This window comes from Bemisia tabaci, chromosome 9, assembly GCF_918797505.1.
Source record: "Bemisia tabaci chromosome 9, PGI_BMITA_v3".
NCBI lineage: Eukaryota > Metazoa > Arthropoda > Insecta > Hemiptera > Aleyrodidae > Bemisia > Bemisia tabaci.
In genome coordinates, this window is record NC_092801.1 from 14100782 (window position 1) to 14118538 (window position 17757).

General features: G+C 37.7%; 2 protein-coding genes across 5 annotated transcripts in view; one reads left to right on the forward strand and one right to left on the reverse strand.

The window, feature by feature from the left end:
• The window catches only part of LOC140225355 (galectin-4-like), a 28342-nt gene extending 13556 nt beyond the window's left edge, over window positions 1-14786 (reverse strand). The window contains exons 1-2 of one of the 2 annotated variants that reach the window (XM_072303912.1): window positions 8168-14786; window positions 2739-2934 (exon numbers count right to left, since the gene is read on the reverse strand). In XM_072303912.1, the coding sequence (XP_072160013.1) occupies window positions 2739-2807 (69 nt within the window). In that variant the 5' untranslated portion in view covers window positions 2808-2934; window positions 8168-14786. Of the gene's footprint in view, window positions 1-2738; window positions 2935-5272; window positions 5406-8167 lie in introns of those variants that run through there. The other variant, XM_072303911.1, reaches the window with a different exon arrangement.
• The window catches only part of LOC109040337 (uncharacterized), a 183794-nt gene that overhangs the window by 117322 nt on the left and 48715 nt on the right, over window positions 1-17757 (forward strand). The window lies entirely within an intron of this gene.

The window sequence follows — 17757 nt, forward strand, 5'->3', positions numbered from 1 at the left end:
CCTTCCGTCCATGGACAGAGATCCAAAATTTTCCGGATTTACTGACGCGACCGGCTGCGGCTTGGTGCGTAAACATGGGTGGATTACTATGATGACACGAAAGTCAGAGAGAAACACATACAACCTGTCGACTTAAGTGGGACTCGTTCCGTGAGGGGACTCAACTCCTCTCCACTAGGTATAACAATTTTACAAATAATTTCGCGATTCAGATATCCCCTCACTTGTGCGGACCATGTCCGTTGAAATGTCATCCAATGGTACGGATGTATCCTAAAACTGATAAGAGTATAAGAAAATAAATAAAATTATAACTTATTACAACCTACCTACCGTCCAAAGCAAATGGTAAGCTCCCTTAAAAAAAAATCTATGTTTCAGATGAATCATGTTTCGAAAAAGTGTAACATGCGGTTATAGAAAAATGGGTCGACTATTGAAACTGCAACCGACTTGAAGCCGACATCAGGGATAAAAAGGCACCGTTTCACTGAGAGCATTGAGCCGCAGCCGGTCGCGTCAGTAAATCCGAAAAATTTTGGATCTCTGTCCATGGACGGAAGGAGAGGAGAGAAGAAGAGATGAATTCGTGCGGCTCGTATATGAAAAGGTACAAGCGAGTCACGCTTGTTGCGGAGCTCATAATTGAAGGGGGGAAAATTTCAGTTGACATCCTCGACCGATTTTGTGATTTCAAGTTCATTCGAGGGATTTATCTCAAAATCGGTTTTTTATTGGTTTTTGGTAAGGGATTTATTTTTCATTTTACTTTTTTCCTTTCGAGTAAGTTTTTGGAACTTTTTGATATTTATTAGTCTTAGTGGACCTTGGGAATTTATCAAAGGTTTTTGCCTATCTTATACTTGATTAAAAGGAAGTTACACGTCAATTTCCTCGACCGGATTTTTTGCCCGAAAAATGTTTTTGAGGGTTTTTGTATTTTACCATTGGTAACATCCACCGCAGAGACCGACCGGAATAGCAGCTCTAGGTGCTATAGCAACAGAGCCGCTAAAAAGGAAAAAAAATTAATCTCGTAACAATAAGAAAATAAAAATTAACGAAAAATCTACTTTGTGGTTCATAAGTACCTAAAGCCGCCGAATGAACTTGAAATCACAAAATCGGTCAAGAATATTAATTAATTTTCCCCTTCAATTATGAGTTCCGCAACAAGCGCGACTCTATTGGACCTTTCCTCACACGAGCCGCATGAAACTGATTTCCTCTTACTAATTGTGAGGAGAGCGGGAGCATTTACTATTTCCTTCATCTGTACGAAGTGTAATAAGCGTGACTCTTGCGTTTGCAGAAACCCTTTCATGAAGGAGATCGCAAGAGCCTATACCGCGTCCATCTCCGAAAGGGATTGCTCGAGAATTTCACGCATTTTAATTATTTAAACGATTCATTTGTTCTTCTCTCCTTCCCTTCCGTCCATTGACAAAGGGAGAAGAGTATTCGGACTCACTAATGCGACCGGCTCGATACGTACCTAATCTGGTATGGATTACTAACATAAAAAAATCAAAAAAATCATAGATTAACACCTTCATCATAGCATGGGTGTGAGTTTCATTACATCGAAACTTCATTTACATTTTTAAATATACCGTCTTCTCAAATGGGACCCATTCCGTGAAGATGAAAAAAAGGAAATTTTCAAAAACTTTTAGCCTTTCCCACTATCCAAATTATATGAATAGCTCAGTGTGGATACAAAATCCATAATTCAGATGCAGCAAAGTTAATAGAAAGAGTTTAACATGTACCTAATTGTGGTAATATGTAAGGGTCGACCTATAAAATTGAAGCCAACATCAGGGATAAAAAGGCACCGATTAACTGAGAGCATCGAGCCGGTGGCGTTAGTGAGTCCGAATAATTTTCTACCTCTGTCAATAGACGGAAGGAAAGGAGAGAAGAAAAAATGAATCGTTTAAATTATTAAAATGCGGGAAATTCTGGAGAGATCCCTTTCGAAGATGGACGCGGTATAGGTTCTCGCAATCAGCTTCATGAAAGGGTTTCCGCAAACGCAAGAGTCACGCTTGTTGCATCCCGTACAGATGAAGGAAAAAGTAAATGCTCCCGCTCTCCTCACAATTATTAAGAGGAAATCAGTTTCGTGCGGCTCGTGTGAGGAAAGATCCAAGCGAGTCGCGCTTGTTGCGGAACTCATAATTGAAGGGGAAAATTTATTAGAGATACTAGACCAATTTTGTGATTTCAAGTTCATTTGAGGGCTTTAGGTACGTATGAACCACAAAATAGGTTTTTTGTTAATTTTTATTCTCTTATTGTTAAGAGATTAATTTTCTTTTCTTTTTTTTAAATCCAAGAGTAAGATTTTGGACGTAATATTTGGTCTTGGTGGACCCTGAAAATTTAAGAGAGGTTTTTGCTTATCTCATAGTCAGCTTTTGGAATGTTTTTGGTGAAGATGTTACACGTCAATTTCCTCAACCGGATTATTTTACCCGCCCAGAATGTTTTTGAGGGTTTTTGATAGTTTTTTGATACAAGCAAACGGTATTAAGATGCGTTCTCCTACAAAAAATAGTATTTCGTTGAAAACTCAATTTTTGAAAATTTGACGGTTATGCCCCTCTTCAAATAAGGCGTTCAATTATTACAGTGATAAGAATTTACGAGACAATAGTGAATCAAGCTTATCAAATTGCGGAATCTAGCCTGTATCAGTTTTCTTACGAGATAGTTAATTATATAATACTCACTTGGAGAGATTCTCTCGAGCACGTGATGGCTAACGAGATCTTATCGCCGGGGTGAAGTGACGGAGCCATCGCTGTCTCTTCGTTCCCCCACGAACCGAGAGAATTCTTACTGTTTATCACAAATTTATTTTCATAGGGCCTCCCATGTAAATGTAGAGGTACATCCGACAAGGGCGATCTCAATTCAATGGCAAACCTGCGATAAAAGAAGAAAAACAAGTAATCATCAGCCCTATGGAATGGATAAGTACTGCCTCAGTAACAGAATCGTATTTTGGCTATAAAGTATTAAAGATTAGCGAAAAGGAAAAGAGAAGTTTCGTTGGTATAACATAGCTTAATTTCCAATGTACAGGGTGTCCTGAAAGTTCCTTCCGCCCCTTGCAACATTTTACCCAGTTAATATTTTGAAACGAAACATAGGGCACATTATTGATCAATGTTAGCTTTTTTGGGGCCCCCAAAAATATTCAAGCCCCCTCCTCCCCTCACAAGGAAGAGCTACGGACCCCAACTTTTTTTTCAAATAGCAACCTTCCCCCCTTTGTGACACCTCAATCGAATGACGATAAAATGAAAAATATCATGCCGCAAACCGCAAGTCAAAATCTTGATTTTTGACAAAATGGTGACCGGTCAAAGTTTGAAATAACGGAAATTTGACACCTCTGTTCTTTTTAACGGATTAGGATGAAACTTGGTACTCGGGGGTTTTTCTGGAGGAGAAAATCGATTCTGGCAATAGTTTTCTGGAAAATTTTGTCCTTTTCAAAATGGCAACATAGTGCGGTAAAGAAATATTAAGGCTGTGTGAGGAGGTGAACCAAAGTCCCATACAAAACCATCGTTTTGTATGGAAAGTTTGCAACGCTGGGATGAGCTATGACTCGAGGCGAGAAGGTATACGCGCCGCGGGCCTCGGGCGTTTAGAAGCCGTCCTTGACTCCGACCGCCCGAGCCAAAAACAATTCGAGTTGGGACGTTCCTTGAGGGACGTCTATTTATCCCGGGCTGCGGCTTGACGTCGTTAAAACTGTCGTCCCCTATTGAGATTCTGGTCGAGAGCCTATCTCAAGCTGTATCTGATCAATAATATATCAACTGTCGAAACCGTCCGATATCGTGTCAGTTCTTGCATTGAAAGGATTCACACCCTAGATCGACCCTACACCTACGATTGCCGTTGCTGCCTTCGGGAGAGTGATAGCCATTATAGTTTAAGGCCACCACTCTACGGTATCGATATGAGATATGACCCCCTGGACTCTCGACTCTGAACAATTTTCGTCTTTCTACAGCCATTATTGACTAAGAAAAGCGCTTCATAATTGAAGATGTGAAGGAAGTGACCCGCGTATCAGACGGATGGGCTTTTAATGCATACAGCTTGTAAAGATGACGGCGTGGAAAACAAGTAATTTTGTAAAAGGTGCAAAAAGTATTTGAAATGAGCTCAATCATATAAATCAAGCATAAACCCGAGGAATAATGTTATACGGAAATGCATTTTAACGAGGCATTTCATGGCATTTTTTCGAGGGATTTTTTAAATGCATTTCATGACGCTTTTCTTGAATCGGATCTTAGATGAGTCACTTTTGGTTCATCTTGAACACCAACGTATGGTGTACTCTCAGCATTTTGGTGAATGTATAGCATAAGTCCTGTGTTTTTTTTTAATTTTTCTAGGTGAAAGTATAAGGGCATGGTAAAAATCACTTTTATAGAATCCACTACACTGCAATGTGCAGAAAAATTGAGGCGCTGGGTGCAAGAAAGGCACTTCTTGGTTGCGGTGTTTCAAAATCTCTACTAATATTTCATCAGTGAAAGTGAATGCTTGCATTTTGTTGACATTGCTGCTAAATTATTTTTCATGATTCTAAGTATAATTTTCTGTGGAAAAAATCCTGGGAAACCTCTCCACTAAACAAATATGAGCGACATAGATTCTGAAACATCGTTACAAAGAGAGGACTAAATAACCGATCCGCCTTAAAAATGCAAAGAGAGCAATTACATACCCCTACTGTTTGAAACCAAAAATTATCGCGATTGCTAATCACAAATAAGTGACTGAGATATTGATTTTGAAATTCTTGAGCAGATTAATAAGTTGCAACTCGCAAATTAGTGTGATATTGATGCTTGAACATATTACCTTTCTCAGTGAAGTAATCTGAAATCTTGGTACTTTTAAACAACTGAAATCGTTGTCCATCTCTTTTAGCTTTCCATCAAATCCTTCTCTTGGATCTGGATGCAATTTTTTCTATATGCCTTTTATGTACAATACGCAACATTATTCCTCAGGTTTATGCTTTATGACCTCATTTTAAATCCTTTTTGCACCTTTTACAAAATTACTTGTTACCCACGCCAAAATCTGTACAAGCTGCATGCATTAAAAACCCATCCGTCTGATATGCGGGTCACATTCTTCACATCTTCAATTATAAAGCGCTTTTTTCAGTCAGTAATGGCTGTAGAAAGACGAAATTGTTCAGGGTAGTGGTAAATTTCATGCTCTTCACATGTGTTCCGTATAAATTCTGCCGAAAAATGAACTGGGAACGAGTGATTCGCGAAAATCCGAGCGCGCAACTGATTTATCCAAGTACGCGAAACGCCGGCTCGCGCTGCGTGGGGCTCACTACTTCACCGGTGCCGTGTCGGTGTTCCCGCACTCATCGATCGGTGCGCCATGCGAATACGAGAGAAGCGGCCACCACTCAATTTCCCGGCGCACGGTCTACTCTATTCAATGTCTTTGATTGGCATGAAACTTTGTATTATTTTCCTACTCTCAGCGCTTGAATGCACTATAAATCTTTTATCACAGGACTATGGCTCATCGATCACATCCGCCCACAGCTCAGGTTACCATTGGACCAAAAAAACATTTTAAGCTCAAATTTTATAACCTATAAAAAATTAATGACTAAGTACCACGTAATACTTTGACGTTTACAGGCTCTAGAAAGAACTTATAGAAGGTGAACATTCTCATCGTGTCGGAAGATTTTTATTCGATCGAACTTCGTATGGGGCGCATGGGGTGGAACTACGAGCTTTCAATGGAGGGAGGGGGTTCGGCAAACTGCCACCTGTTTCCTAGAATTACGGATAACTGCCACCTGTTTCCTAGAATTACGGATAACTGCCACCCGAGTAAATTTGACAACTGCCACCCGTCATGAAAACTGCCACCCTTGTAAATATGACAACTGCCACCGGACCGGACTGACGCGTCTCGCGCGGCCGCGCGGTGCGGGATTGCAAACGTGGAACGAAAACTTCCCTTCACACTTAAACAGGCTGAGGACTGTCAGTTGAAAAGCTTACTAGATAGAAATCATTTCTAGAAATTCAAATAAGAAATGAGTGATCATTTTCAACAGGCAGTAAAACCTCGTCAAAGTTTAAAATTTTATCATAAAAAGAATCATAATCTCCCCGAATCAGTTTTATGTTTACAAGTTTATTTACCTGTAGAAGTTTTTTTTCTTCGTTTTATTTTTTGTACCTGTAGAAGTTTTTTTCTTCGTTTTAATTTTTGTACCTTTAGAAGTTTTTTTCTTCGTTTTATTTTTTTTTACTCTCATCATTTTTTTTATTTTTTGCAGAAATTTTACTGAATTTGAAAGAAATTCTTTTTATAAAATCGTAAAGACTCATAATCTTCCCATTTTTATTCGGAATTTTTTGTTCATAGCGTCTAATGATCTTTTCTACCCATGCCCTTTTTTTCTTTTGTTTGGATCGACGGTAGTCACTTACACTGTCCTCATATAACTTCACAAATGCTTTGCACTTATGTTTTTTCCTCCCCGAACATGTCCAGCGAGTCAGACCCCCCGCCAAGGTTTCATGAAACACAAACTTGTAACCCCCCCAAAAAATAACGTTATTTCCCCTTTGACTTTCGCCTTGTACTGTATCACATACTATGTTCAACGCTGCACTGAGGCCACAAACAAACTCACAGTTAGCTGACACTATCTTACTTCCACACCTCGACATACCTTGGTAGTTCCAAGTCCGAGTTATCAACCATTGCTCTTCATTCGCGCGCGGCTGTGAGCTGCTGCGGCCGAAATTCATGCCGGTGGCACTTGTCCGCACGGGAGGCAGTTGTCAAATTTACACGGGTGGCAGTTTTCATGGCATTTTCCCTAAATTTCCGACCCGGGTGGCAGTTTGCCATCATCCGGAGGGAGAGGCAGAAGGGTACCTCATCAGAGGTCTGAGAGGAGATTAGAGATACCCCACTAGAGGGGCTCTTCGAGACTATTTACGCTCTAGAGGAGTTTTCGGAGATTTCTATTTTCATGGGGGATTCAAGGTGTCTTCTCCGGAAAATTTTGAAGATTTGAGGCGGCTCAGAAGCAATTTTATAGCTGTTCTTACCGGTACATTAATCTAATTTTAATATCCAAGAAGAAAGATATGTGACGCAATTACTAAATTAAATGTATCACATTTCTTGGGAGATGCCAAGGAGATATCTGAGGAGAGGGGTTGACAGCCCCCGTGGCCCCCACTTGTTCCGCCCTTGGTGGGATGATATTATTAGTTCACCCTGAGCCCAACCGATGTCTATAATTACGATGAAGTTCTTAAATGTTTTTCGGGGTGGTTGTAAGACAACTGGTATGCGGAACCCCGAAAATTCTTTTCATGCATGGCGGAGTCAGTTAAAGTTTGCCGAAAAGTGAAATTCAAATTGTTCAGTGTAGCAAAAAAACCGCGGTTATGAATGGAAAACATAGATTTTCAGTTTTTGAGACCAAACCATTTTAAATGCTCTGGAAACATCAGGTACAGTTGTCAAGCCATAACTCGCATTATTGATGGCAGTTTACTAAGTATTTGAACTTAATTACCTCGAGCGGTAGCACCAATGCCAGCAAACTTTAACAACGTGTTTCTCAATTTCCATTCTTCTCGCCTATTAAATTGAAATTGCTGTCAAATAATCAATTTTGGAATTTTTAGGTGTATTTGTAGGTGTTTTTGTTTGTATTGGACCAAATGATGCGAAAGTAACCCTTCTTACTGGTGGGATATTACTTTACCTCATGATCACTTTCCCATCTTAAGCACACTTTGCTGGACTATGCCAAATATTTTCATTGCGTTTCCTGTGTAAAATAACCGAGAAATAGAGGTAACGAGGCAAATGCTCTGACCCATAATGAATATAAGAGTTGTCTATCAGAAGTATGGGTAATATAAATTTTGAATACCTCACAATATAACAATCATCCCAATCACTTCTTTTAAACACTTCTTTTAAACACTTCTTTTTAATATTCTTTAAAAGCATCAAAAATTTTGGAAAGTCGGTGAGAAAAAGGTTTCATAACATCTTGAATCTCCCTAATTCTATAGAAATAATAAGAAGAACCCGGAGGATTCATTGTTACCAGTTCAGATGTTTTGTCGAAGCTGCTTCAATGCTTAACCTCGACTTCGGCACGAAACCATTGTCGAGGGACAAGCCAATTGGCAGGCATTGATTCCGGTCGAAATGTAAATTTTGCACCTAGAAAATAAAGAAAACCAAAACTAAACAATACAGCTTTACAAAGAATTTAATTCTACATCACATCATGGCTTTTATTTCGATCTTCGCAACTCCGCCTCCTTCAGGAAGAGTTTAGGTATAGAATAGCGCACCTGTACTGTTGGGCCTGATACCTTTCCTCTTGAGAAAACTTGTTTCCCTCTCTCCATTTTACGATAGGAGACCGGGGTTATGTTGGCCACGGGGCTATGATAACCATCGTGAGAATTTTGTAGAGGAAAACGTAAATTTGATGTTTTGATGAGAAAAAAGGTTGGCAGAGATGTAGACTAACAATTTAAAATATCAACATCGATGGTGTCCCCCTCTGTTATGCTCTGTACTGTAACATTCTTGTTTACCTTCGAAAATAGCCCGAAAACGCGATTTTTTTAATTTTGAATTTTGTTTGCTGTGGCGAGTATTTATTTTGTATCTTATTAATCTTTGTTTCTATTTGAAGTAGACCCCTTTCCTTTGATTTTAGTGTATGGATTTATGGCTTTTGACTCCTTGTTTCTTAGTTGGATGACTTTGATTTGACGTAATCTCAATCGGGGCTATGTGGACCATTTTTCTGGGGCTATGTTGACCTACTAAGAAAACATACATTTTATTAAATTTTTTTTTGCGTAAGGTTTCAAATCCATCTTCTTTGAGTTTAAAACGATCCTATTTAGTGGAGAAGTAGATCTTCTTATTGTTTTTAAGTTGCTTTTCACGCCAACTCACTTATTAAATTCGATACTGTTCTTTAAATTTTTTTTTTTTTTTTTTTTTAAATTTTCAGCTCCAAAGGTATTGAGTTTTACAAACATTACGAAAGATAAGTGTAAGGGCATAATACTAAGCTTATTTAAGTGCAATTACAATCAACTGAACAAGGTTAACATAGCTTCCTTACAGGTGGCTCACTTAGCCCCGGGGGTGGCCAACATAGCCCCAAGCAGGGGCTATGTTGACCAAAATGGATATTCTTTTAAAAACGCATGAAACTCACAAAATTAAAGTATTTTGTACAATGTTTTCAGTTGATTTTAATTTCACACTGTATGCTCAAGGATTAGAGCATTAAAGAAATGGCATTCTATTCTTCTGTTTCTTTAGACACAAGTTTTCAAAAAATCTGGTCAACATAGCCCCGGTCTCCCCTAAGCATTACGAAATTGACTAAAATAGTTGGCAACTCGGGGGTGGATTTTTATCGAAGATGTTTTAAATGAATCCGGTGGCATGAACGAAAATATTAGGGCAAGGGGCGCCTCTCCCCCCAAAAATCTACGTGGCCCGTGCCAAGAAATTCGGGTGTGATTTTTTTGGCACAAATATAGTACGGTGGGTACGATCAAAATCGACGATTTTTTGATTGGAAATTGCCACTTCGGGAGGTCATACTAGATGAAAAAATAAAAGTTTTTGTCCGTAGAACCACTTTCAAATCCGTGCAGGATCCAAGATGGCGGCCGTTAAAGATGGCGGCCAAGCGCTTTTTTGAAGTGCTATATCTCTGTTGCTAATTGTCCGATTTTGATTTTCTTTTTTTTAAAGGAGAGTTAAAAGGGCCTAGAATATGAATAAATTATAACAAAGTCAATTTGGCCAACAATTTGTCCAAAATGTTACAAAAAATTTTTTCCTTGAAAATTCCTAAAATTTCAAAGCAAAATAACTTCTAACTGAGCAGGAAAATTGATATTTTCTCTTCAGTAAAAGAGATGGGTCTTGATCTCGCGTTTAATTTGATACCAAAACCATTTTTGTGCTACGAGTAGTTAGCCCGCGAGAGCCATTTAAGTATCGCGCGATCGGCCGCGGCGGGCGATTTCCACCCCGCGTTCATGGCCACGGGCGCGCTTCACACGTGTAAAAGGCGCTGTATCTCTCCAACCGTTCGTTCGATTTTCAAACTTTTGGTCTCGTTTGAAAGCTACTATAAAGACCTGTTCAAATAATGTGCATTTTTACATTTACCTTTAAATAATTTGCCATATTATGAAAAAATACGTGAATTTTTCAATTTCGATCATCTTAACAGCCATTGATTTTTTGTTTCTGGGCGCAATTAGAGCCCTTTATTTTCTTGAGGTGGATAGAAGATTTTCTGACCTTCAAAACGATACCAAAACCTTTTTTGTGTGACGAATAGAAAACGCGTGAGGACGGTTTTGGTCGCGCGCTCGGGTAGAGGTTCGCCACTTATGCGCCGTGCAACCTCGCGTCGGCCCACGTTCATACGCTACAGAACTGGAATATTCGCTGTTTTTTGATCATTCATCGCAAAATTTTCATGAAAATTGTTAATTTTGGAAAATCCTTTCATACCCTCTTGAGACGAAGTGAATACCTATAATGAAAAAATAAATACTCTGGTTAACATGATAAATATGAAAAAATGTATAACGAACTGATTCCTTAAGTTTTTATGAGATGGAGATGGATGAAACCGCAACAAATTTGATTCATTACACTTTTAAACGACGATATATTGCCGATAATCAGCATTCTCATGGAATTTTAGGAACGATTTCTACAATTTTCTCGCTTAGAGGTGAACTCTACTATTTAATTAAAATTGATCGCAAAATGATCAGCGGGCTTAGAATCCTTCCCTACAACCAAGTGCATAGTGCACGCGGAAAACTTTTCCGATGCAACAGCGGCGTTTTTCCCTCTTTCGTCCTCAAAGGCACTTCCAGATGCCTGTTTTCAAACCCTGGAAAAATATACCTGCATGTCGCCTCTATTTTTGGCGGTAAATAGAGGTTTTCTTAGCAGGCGCAGGGGCGGATATCGGTTTTCTTAAATTACGCTGGTAGATATGATATGAATGATAAACCGCAACAAACTTGATTCATTATGTAATTTATCTCGATTTTAAATGGGGATAAAACGGCGATTATCGGCATTCTCGTGGAATATTAGCTATGGTTTAGGTATACAAATTTCTTGCTTAGATCAGTAGAGCTGGTCACAGAATCGTGTTCTGATGCTTGAATCTTGTAAAGCAGCTAAAAATAGTAGGATCTGTTCCAACAGCAACTCTGAAAGTTCAATGTTAACCGAGATATCGTGCTTTGAAAAATTCGATTCATGCCGTTACCCCCCCCCCCCCCCCTCGTCTTTGACAATGTGCCAGATAACCGCCCTGCATGACATTTAAGGAACACTAAGGGGGCATCGACGATGTCTTCCGCGTTAGTAGGATTTTTTTTAAAATTGGATCAATTTATAATAACTTTTGTTAAACTATTACTACAATGACTAATACGAGCCAGCTCGTGACCAGCTCTACTGATCTAAGCAAGAAATTTGTATACCTAAACCATAGCTAATATTCCACGAGAATGCCGATAATCGCCGTTTTATCCCCATTTAAAATCGAGATAAATTACATAATGAATCAAGTTTGTTGCGGTTTATCATTCATATCATATCTACCAGCGTAATTTAAGAAAACCGATATCCGCCCCTGCGCCTGCTAAGAAAACCTCTATTTACCGCCAAAAATAGAGGCGACATGCAGGTATATTTTTCCAGGGTTTGAAAACAGGCATCTGGAAGTGCCTTTGAGGACGAAAGAGGGAAAAACGCCGCTGTTGCATCGGAAAAGTTTTCCGCGTGCACTATGCACTTGGTTGTAGGGAAGGATTCTAAGCCCGCTGATCATTTTGCGATCAATTTTAATTAAATAGTAGAGTTCACCTCTAAGCGAGAAAATTGTAGAAATCGTTCCTAAAATTCCATGAGAATGCTGATTATCGGCAATATATCGTCGTTTAAAAGTGTAATGAATCAAATTTGTTGCGGTTTCATCCATCTCCATCTCATAAAAACTTAAGGAATCAGTTCGTTATACATTTTTTCATATTTATCATGTTAACCAGAGTATTTATTTTTTCATTATAGGTATTCACTTCGTCTCAAGAGGGTATGAAAGGATTTTCCAAAATTAACAATTTTCATGAAAATTTTGCGATGAATGATCAAAAAACAGCGAATATTCCAGTTCTGTAGCGTATGAACGTGGGCCGACGCGAGGTTGCACGGCGCATAAGTGGCGAACCTCTACCCGAGCGCGCGACCAAAACCGTCCTCACGCGTTTTCTATTCGTCACACAAAAAAGGTTTTGGTATCGTTTTGAAGGTCAGAAAATCTTCTATCCACCTCAAGAAAATAAAGGGCTCTAATTGCGCCCAGAAACAAAAAATCAATGGCTGTTAAGATGATCGAAATTGAAAAATTCACGTATTTTTTCATAATATGGCAAATTATTTAAAGGTAAATGTAAAAATGCACATTATTTGAACAGGTCTTTATAGTAGCTTTCAAACGAGACCAAAAGTTTGAAAATCGAACGAACGGTTGGAGAGATACAGCGCCTTTTACACGTGTGAAGCGCGCCCGTGGCCATGAACGCGGGGTGGAAATCGCCCGCCGCGGCCGATCGCGCGATACTTAAATGGCTCTCGCGGGCTAACTACTCGTAGCACAAAAATGGTTTTGGTATCAAATTAAACGTGAGATCAAGACCCATCTCTTTTACTGAAGAGAAAATATCAATTTTCCTGCTCAGTTAGAAGTTATTTTGCTTTGAAATTTTAGGAATTTTCAAGGAAAAAATTTTTTGTAACATTTTGGACAAATTGTTGGCCAAATTGACTTTGTTATAATTTATTCATATTCTAGGCCCTTTTAACTCTCCTTTAAAAAAAAGAAAATCAAAATCGGACAATTAGCAACAGAGATATAGCACTTCAAAAAAGCGCTTGGCCGCCATCTTTAACGGCCGCCATCTTGGATCCTGCACGGATTTGAAAGTGGTTCTACGGACAAAAACTTTTATTTTTTCATCTAGTATGACCTCCCGAAGTGGCAATTTCCAATCAAAAAATCGTCGATTTTGATCGTACCCACCGTACTAATACGGAGTATACCGCCTTTGCCATCGATTTGACCCCCGACTCGATACAATGTATCGAATCCGTGAGTTGCTTACCGGAGAGTGACTAGTGGGGCTCGTGCTGGAACTTTAAATGCTTGTAAAAAGTTACTGCTACTTCAATCATTTAGGTTGATTGATTTTCGTACTTTACGGTATTTTCTTATTGTAAATCTTAGAGATGAACGGGCTCCGTTATTTTTTTTTTTTTTTTTTTTAATACTTATAAAACCGTGTCAGGCCAATTTAAACATGGCTGAGGAATTCAGCAATCCTTGAATGTGAATATCACTTCTCCAGGATGTTTGAAACGCTACCTTTGAACATATCTGGGATCCCGATTATTTCTTGCTTACGGTGGTAGCCCTTATAAGTAAGCCAATTACCCGAAAGTGGAATCTGTGATGAGCCTCGAGACTAATTAGACTACGTGCTAACCGTGGCACATACATAAATCCACTTAGACATGCAAAAATTCACTTATCCCTCTCCTCCCTATGACATTAGACTGTTGTGTTGACCGAGACATTCAGACCAAGTTTCTATTTTTCCTCACGAGCGAGCGAGCCGACCCGAACCCTTGCTCAATTACTTACGCGTGATTAACCATTTCACCGTGACGCCAGGACTCATCAAAGTTTCAAAAAAAATGTTTCGCGTGTATTTAGCAAGTATTTCCTTACTTTCCGTCAAAACACGAGTAAATAAAGGCCTCATTTATAAAAATTGGCCGAATAGAAGAAAAGTTACAGTTCTAAATCCAAGGAGATAAAACTCGACTTCTCTAGACGAAAAATAAAGGGGAAGAAAAATAAAAAATGTAAATTACAATTATAAATCATTTACCTTAAAAATTTTACAAGTACCTCAATTATGTAACGGAGCAAAAATTAGGGCAAAATTCCAAAGATTGGTGTCTTGCAAGAGGCTTCCTTGTAAAAATTTTAATCTAAAGACAAGGATGGAATAGGAGCAGTGTCATATAGAATATACGGTGAGCCTGAACGATTTTAAATCATTTTATCTGCCACAGTAAAAATTCTTCAGATCCTTGAACTGCAGTGTTTCTTGCTAGTCATTTAAGCAAAAAGAAAAAGACAATCCGTCAAGGTCATGAAGAATGAGGGCGATTTAAAGGTATTTTGGGGCTCTAATTGCTAGACTACCGGTAGTAAATCTCGTTATGTTACTGAAAAGAAATTGATTCGATAGTTATAATGCCTGAGCGTATCAAATGTGATTATTAATAAAAATCAAACGGTTATACTACCAATTTTACTCGTCTGCTAATTTCCCGAGAGCCGATAACTGCACGAATTTCTTACACAGCCCTCCAAAAAATTCCCTGCTTTTTGGGCAGCCGAATCGGTCATCGAACAGAGGTTTAAATGGAAGCTTATAATGACTCAAAGCTGATAAAAATTTCAAGAAAAGTAAAGAAACGGTTTTAGAGTTACGAGGGGAGGGGGCAAAGGGGCTAAAATCCCATTCAATTTTTGCCGTTTTCATGATGAATTGATGTTGCCGCCGGCTTTTAAGTGTGCTACATCAATAATTCTACCTGTAGAATTGAATGTTTACGTACGGGAGTTGACATATATAGATTGTGATGTTGTGTGTATAGATTGTTTCGATTTTTTATGCGAAATTGCGATGGTTTTTTGGGATTGAAATTAATTATCATTATTTCACGAAAAAATAAATGCACTCAAAATGGCCAATATTGATTTTTACATCTTTGTTCCCATAGAATAGATTTGTAAAGTCAATTATTGCAGCTACATCGACCTGGTATATCGAATTTCTGCATGCGATTTTTTACGGCAAATTGGGGGATTTTTGAGATGTAGGTTCCTTACTTTCCAAACCATCCGTCATGGCGGAACTTCTTTGCATGGAAAGATGCTGAAAATAACAAAATCAAGACATTCCTAGTGCAATTGCATTTATAGCGAGTCAATCTCATTTCAATATATAACGGGATTTACCACCGATCCATCGGCTATTATAAGCCCAAAGTACCTCTAATTCGACTTAATTTTCCAGCAGTTTGACAGAATTTTTCCTAGTTTGTTTTAAACTTTCTAGTAGCCACTGTTCTACAAGAATCAGATAGTATTTTGCTTGAGGCAGGATAAAAAAAACTTTAACTCGTTTAAATGGCTTTCTGCGTTCCTAATACACGGTCTCGTTGAGATGCGTGGTTGAACTCTCAGTGTTGGATCTGGAAATCCTTTCATGTGTTGCTTGCCTATATTGAAAACTCTGTAAATGAAAACTAATAAGGTCGAAATATTCTAATCAATGACAAGCCTTTCCCCTGTGCAAGGATATATTCTCAGCATATTCTGAGAATATTCTATCGAGAAAAACGAATATTCTCAGAATATGCTGAGAGTATTCCCGGAATATTCTGAGACTATGCTCTGAATGTACCTCATGGCACTCTCAATATGCTATGAAGATGCTTAGAATATTCTTAGAAGAATCATGAATATTATGTGTTTAGAAGAACCATGAAGAGAATATGCATGGCATATTCTCTGTCGGGTCATGAAAAGCATGCAACCTGGGCTTTTTGGGATTTGCTCCCCCACCCCCTTCATGATTAAAATATCAACCTTTATTTTCACTCAATGACTGCAGTAACCCACTGCTATTATTTCATCTACCAATGGAATTTATTGACAAATGAAATAAAGAGCAGTGAATACTGAAACTTGTCCGCATTATTTCAGTCCTGAGCTACTGTTACACCTACCAGAAAATAGGAGACAGTCATGCACAAACTATACAATAAGAATAAAAACATCCTCTAGACAAGGACATGCAAATCAACATGAGGGCTTCATTTCTGCAAAAATTCTATTTGTGTGTTAGGGAAAAATAGTTGTACAATTTTGGTTCACAACACAGAGAAAATTTAGGGCAAAATTTAGTAAAATAAAAGGAGAACACCAGCAGAGACGTTAAAATTTGTCGTTACACAGCCTATGGTGGTTGCAATAGCATGCAGAATACGTGGTGTTCTTGATTTTAGTAAGTGGCTTAGATCTTGTTGTTTTGACACTGTTTTTGTAAAATATAAAGGAAAAATTGACAAAATAAATGACCCGTTTTTGACCTGATTAGTAGCGGTCCAAATAAATAAAGTTCGAGACACGGTTGTATGGGACATAACATCCAACTTTTCGTGCATCTACTGGGGATTTCAGAAGTCAAATTTACTGGATGTCATCCCTTGCATCATCAGTCATAGACTCCTATGATAAATTGCTTGTCATCCGCTAAAGAATCTGAAGACTTGGGGTTCGTATTCTTGGAAACCTTACATCTTCCTGTATTCATGAAAGAAAAATAGTTCTCCGGAAATGTATATGATGAGGTGCTTTAAATTCAAATGGATCAGTTCATCAACACTTCTTGAGAGAAAGTAGAGGAGCATGAATTTTACTCCTCTTCTTAGTGAGCCAGCATTGGGCAAGAGTTACTAGTCAGTGGCAAGTGAGCTTAGAAGTGAGGTTAGTTTTAGATGTCATGAACCTGTTTGATGACTTGATCATTTGCAAATGTTAGCACTGAAGTGAAAACAATCCACTAATAAAAACTTACGCATGGAAATAAATTTTGCAACCCTCAGAAGCCTCTCTCGATAGCTGCTGGCGAGACTTGTTGCTCGAGCGATTCGAAAGACCAAATACAGCACAAAAAACCATCATCACACATTCACTGGATAGCAATTATCCACACATTTACTACATGGCAATTATAAACTCAACATTAACAATTAAAAACTTAACAAAATAGAAAAATTTAACAAAGTGAATCTCAAAACAAACTTAGCACAGCACGGCGAAACCGGTCAAACACAAGGCAAGCAGTATATTCGTTAGCTCGAAGTGTGGCATACCGTTACACAGGTTGCCTGACCAGGAGCTGTAGGGGCATGGAGGGGCGGGGGCGATTTTTTTCCAATGTGGTATCTGCAGTCCTTAGTAATATTTGGTCACGTGATCACTTCTGGCATCTGGATTAGACAAGTACAGTAGAAAAAAAAAAAAAAAAAAAAAAAAAAAAAAAACAAAAAAACAAAAAAAAAAAAAAAAAACAAAAAAAAAAAAAAAAAAAAAAAAAAAAAAAAAAAAAAAAAAAAAAAAAAACAAAAAAAAAAAAAAAAAAAAAACAAAAAAAAAAAAAAAAAAAAAAAAAAAAAAAAAAAAAAAAACAAAAAAAAAAAAAAAAAAAAAAAAAAAAAAAAAAAAAAAAAAAAAAAAAACAAAAAAACAAAAAAAAAAAAAAAAAAAAAAAAAAAAACAAAAAAAAAAAACAAAAAAAAAAAAAAAAAAAAAACAAAAAAAAAAAAAAAAAACAAAAAAAAAAAAAAAAAAAAAAAAAAAAAAACAAAAAAAAAAAAAAAAAAACAAAAAAAAAAAAAAAAAAAAAAAAAAAAAAAAAACAAAAAAAAAAAAAAACAAAAAAAAAAAAAAAAAAAAAAAAAAAAAAACAAAAA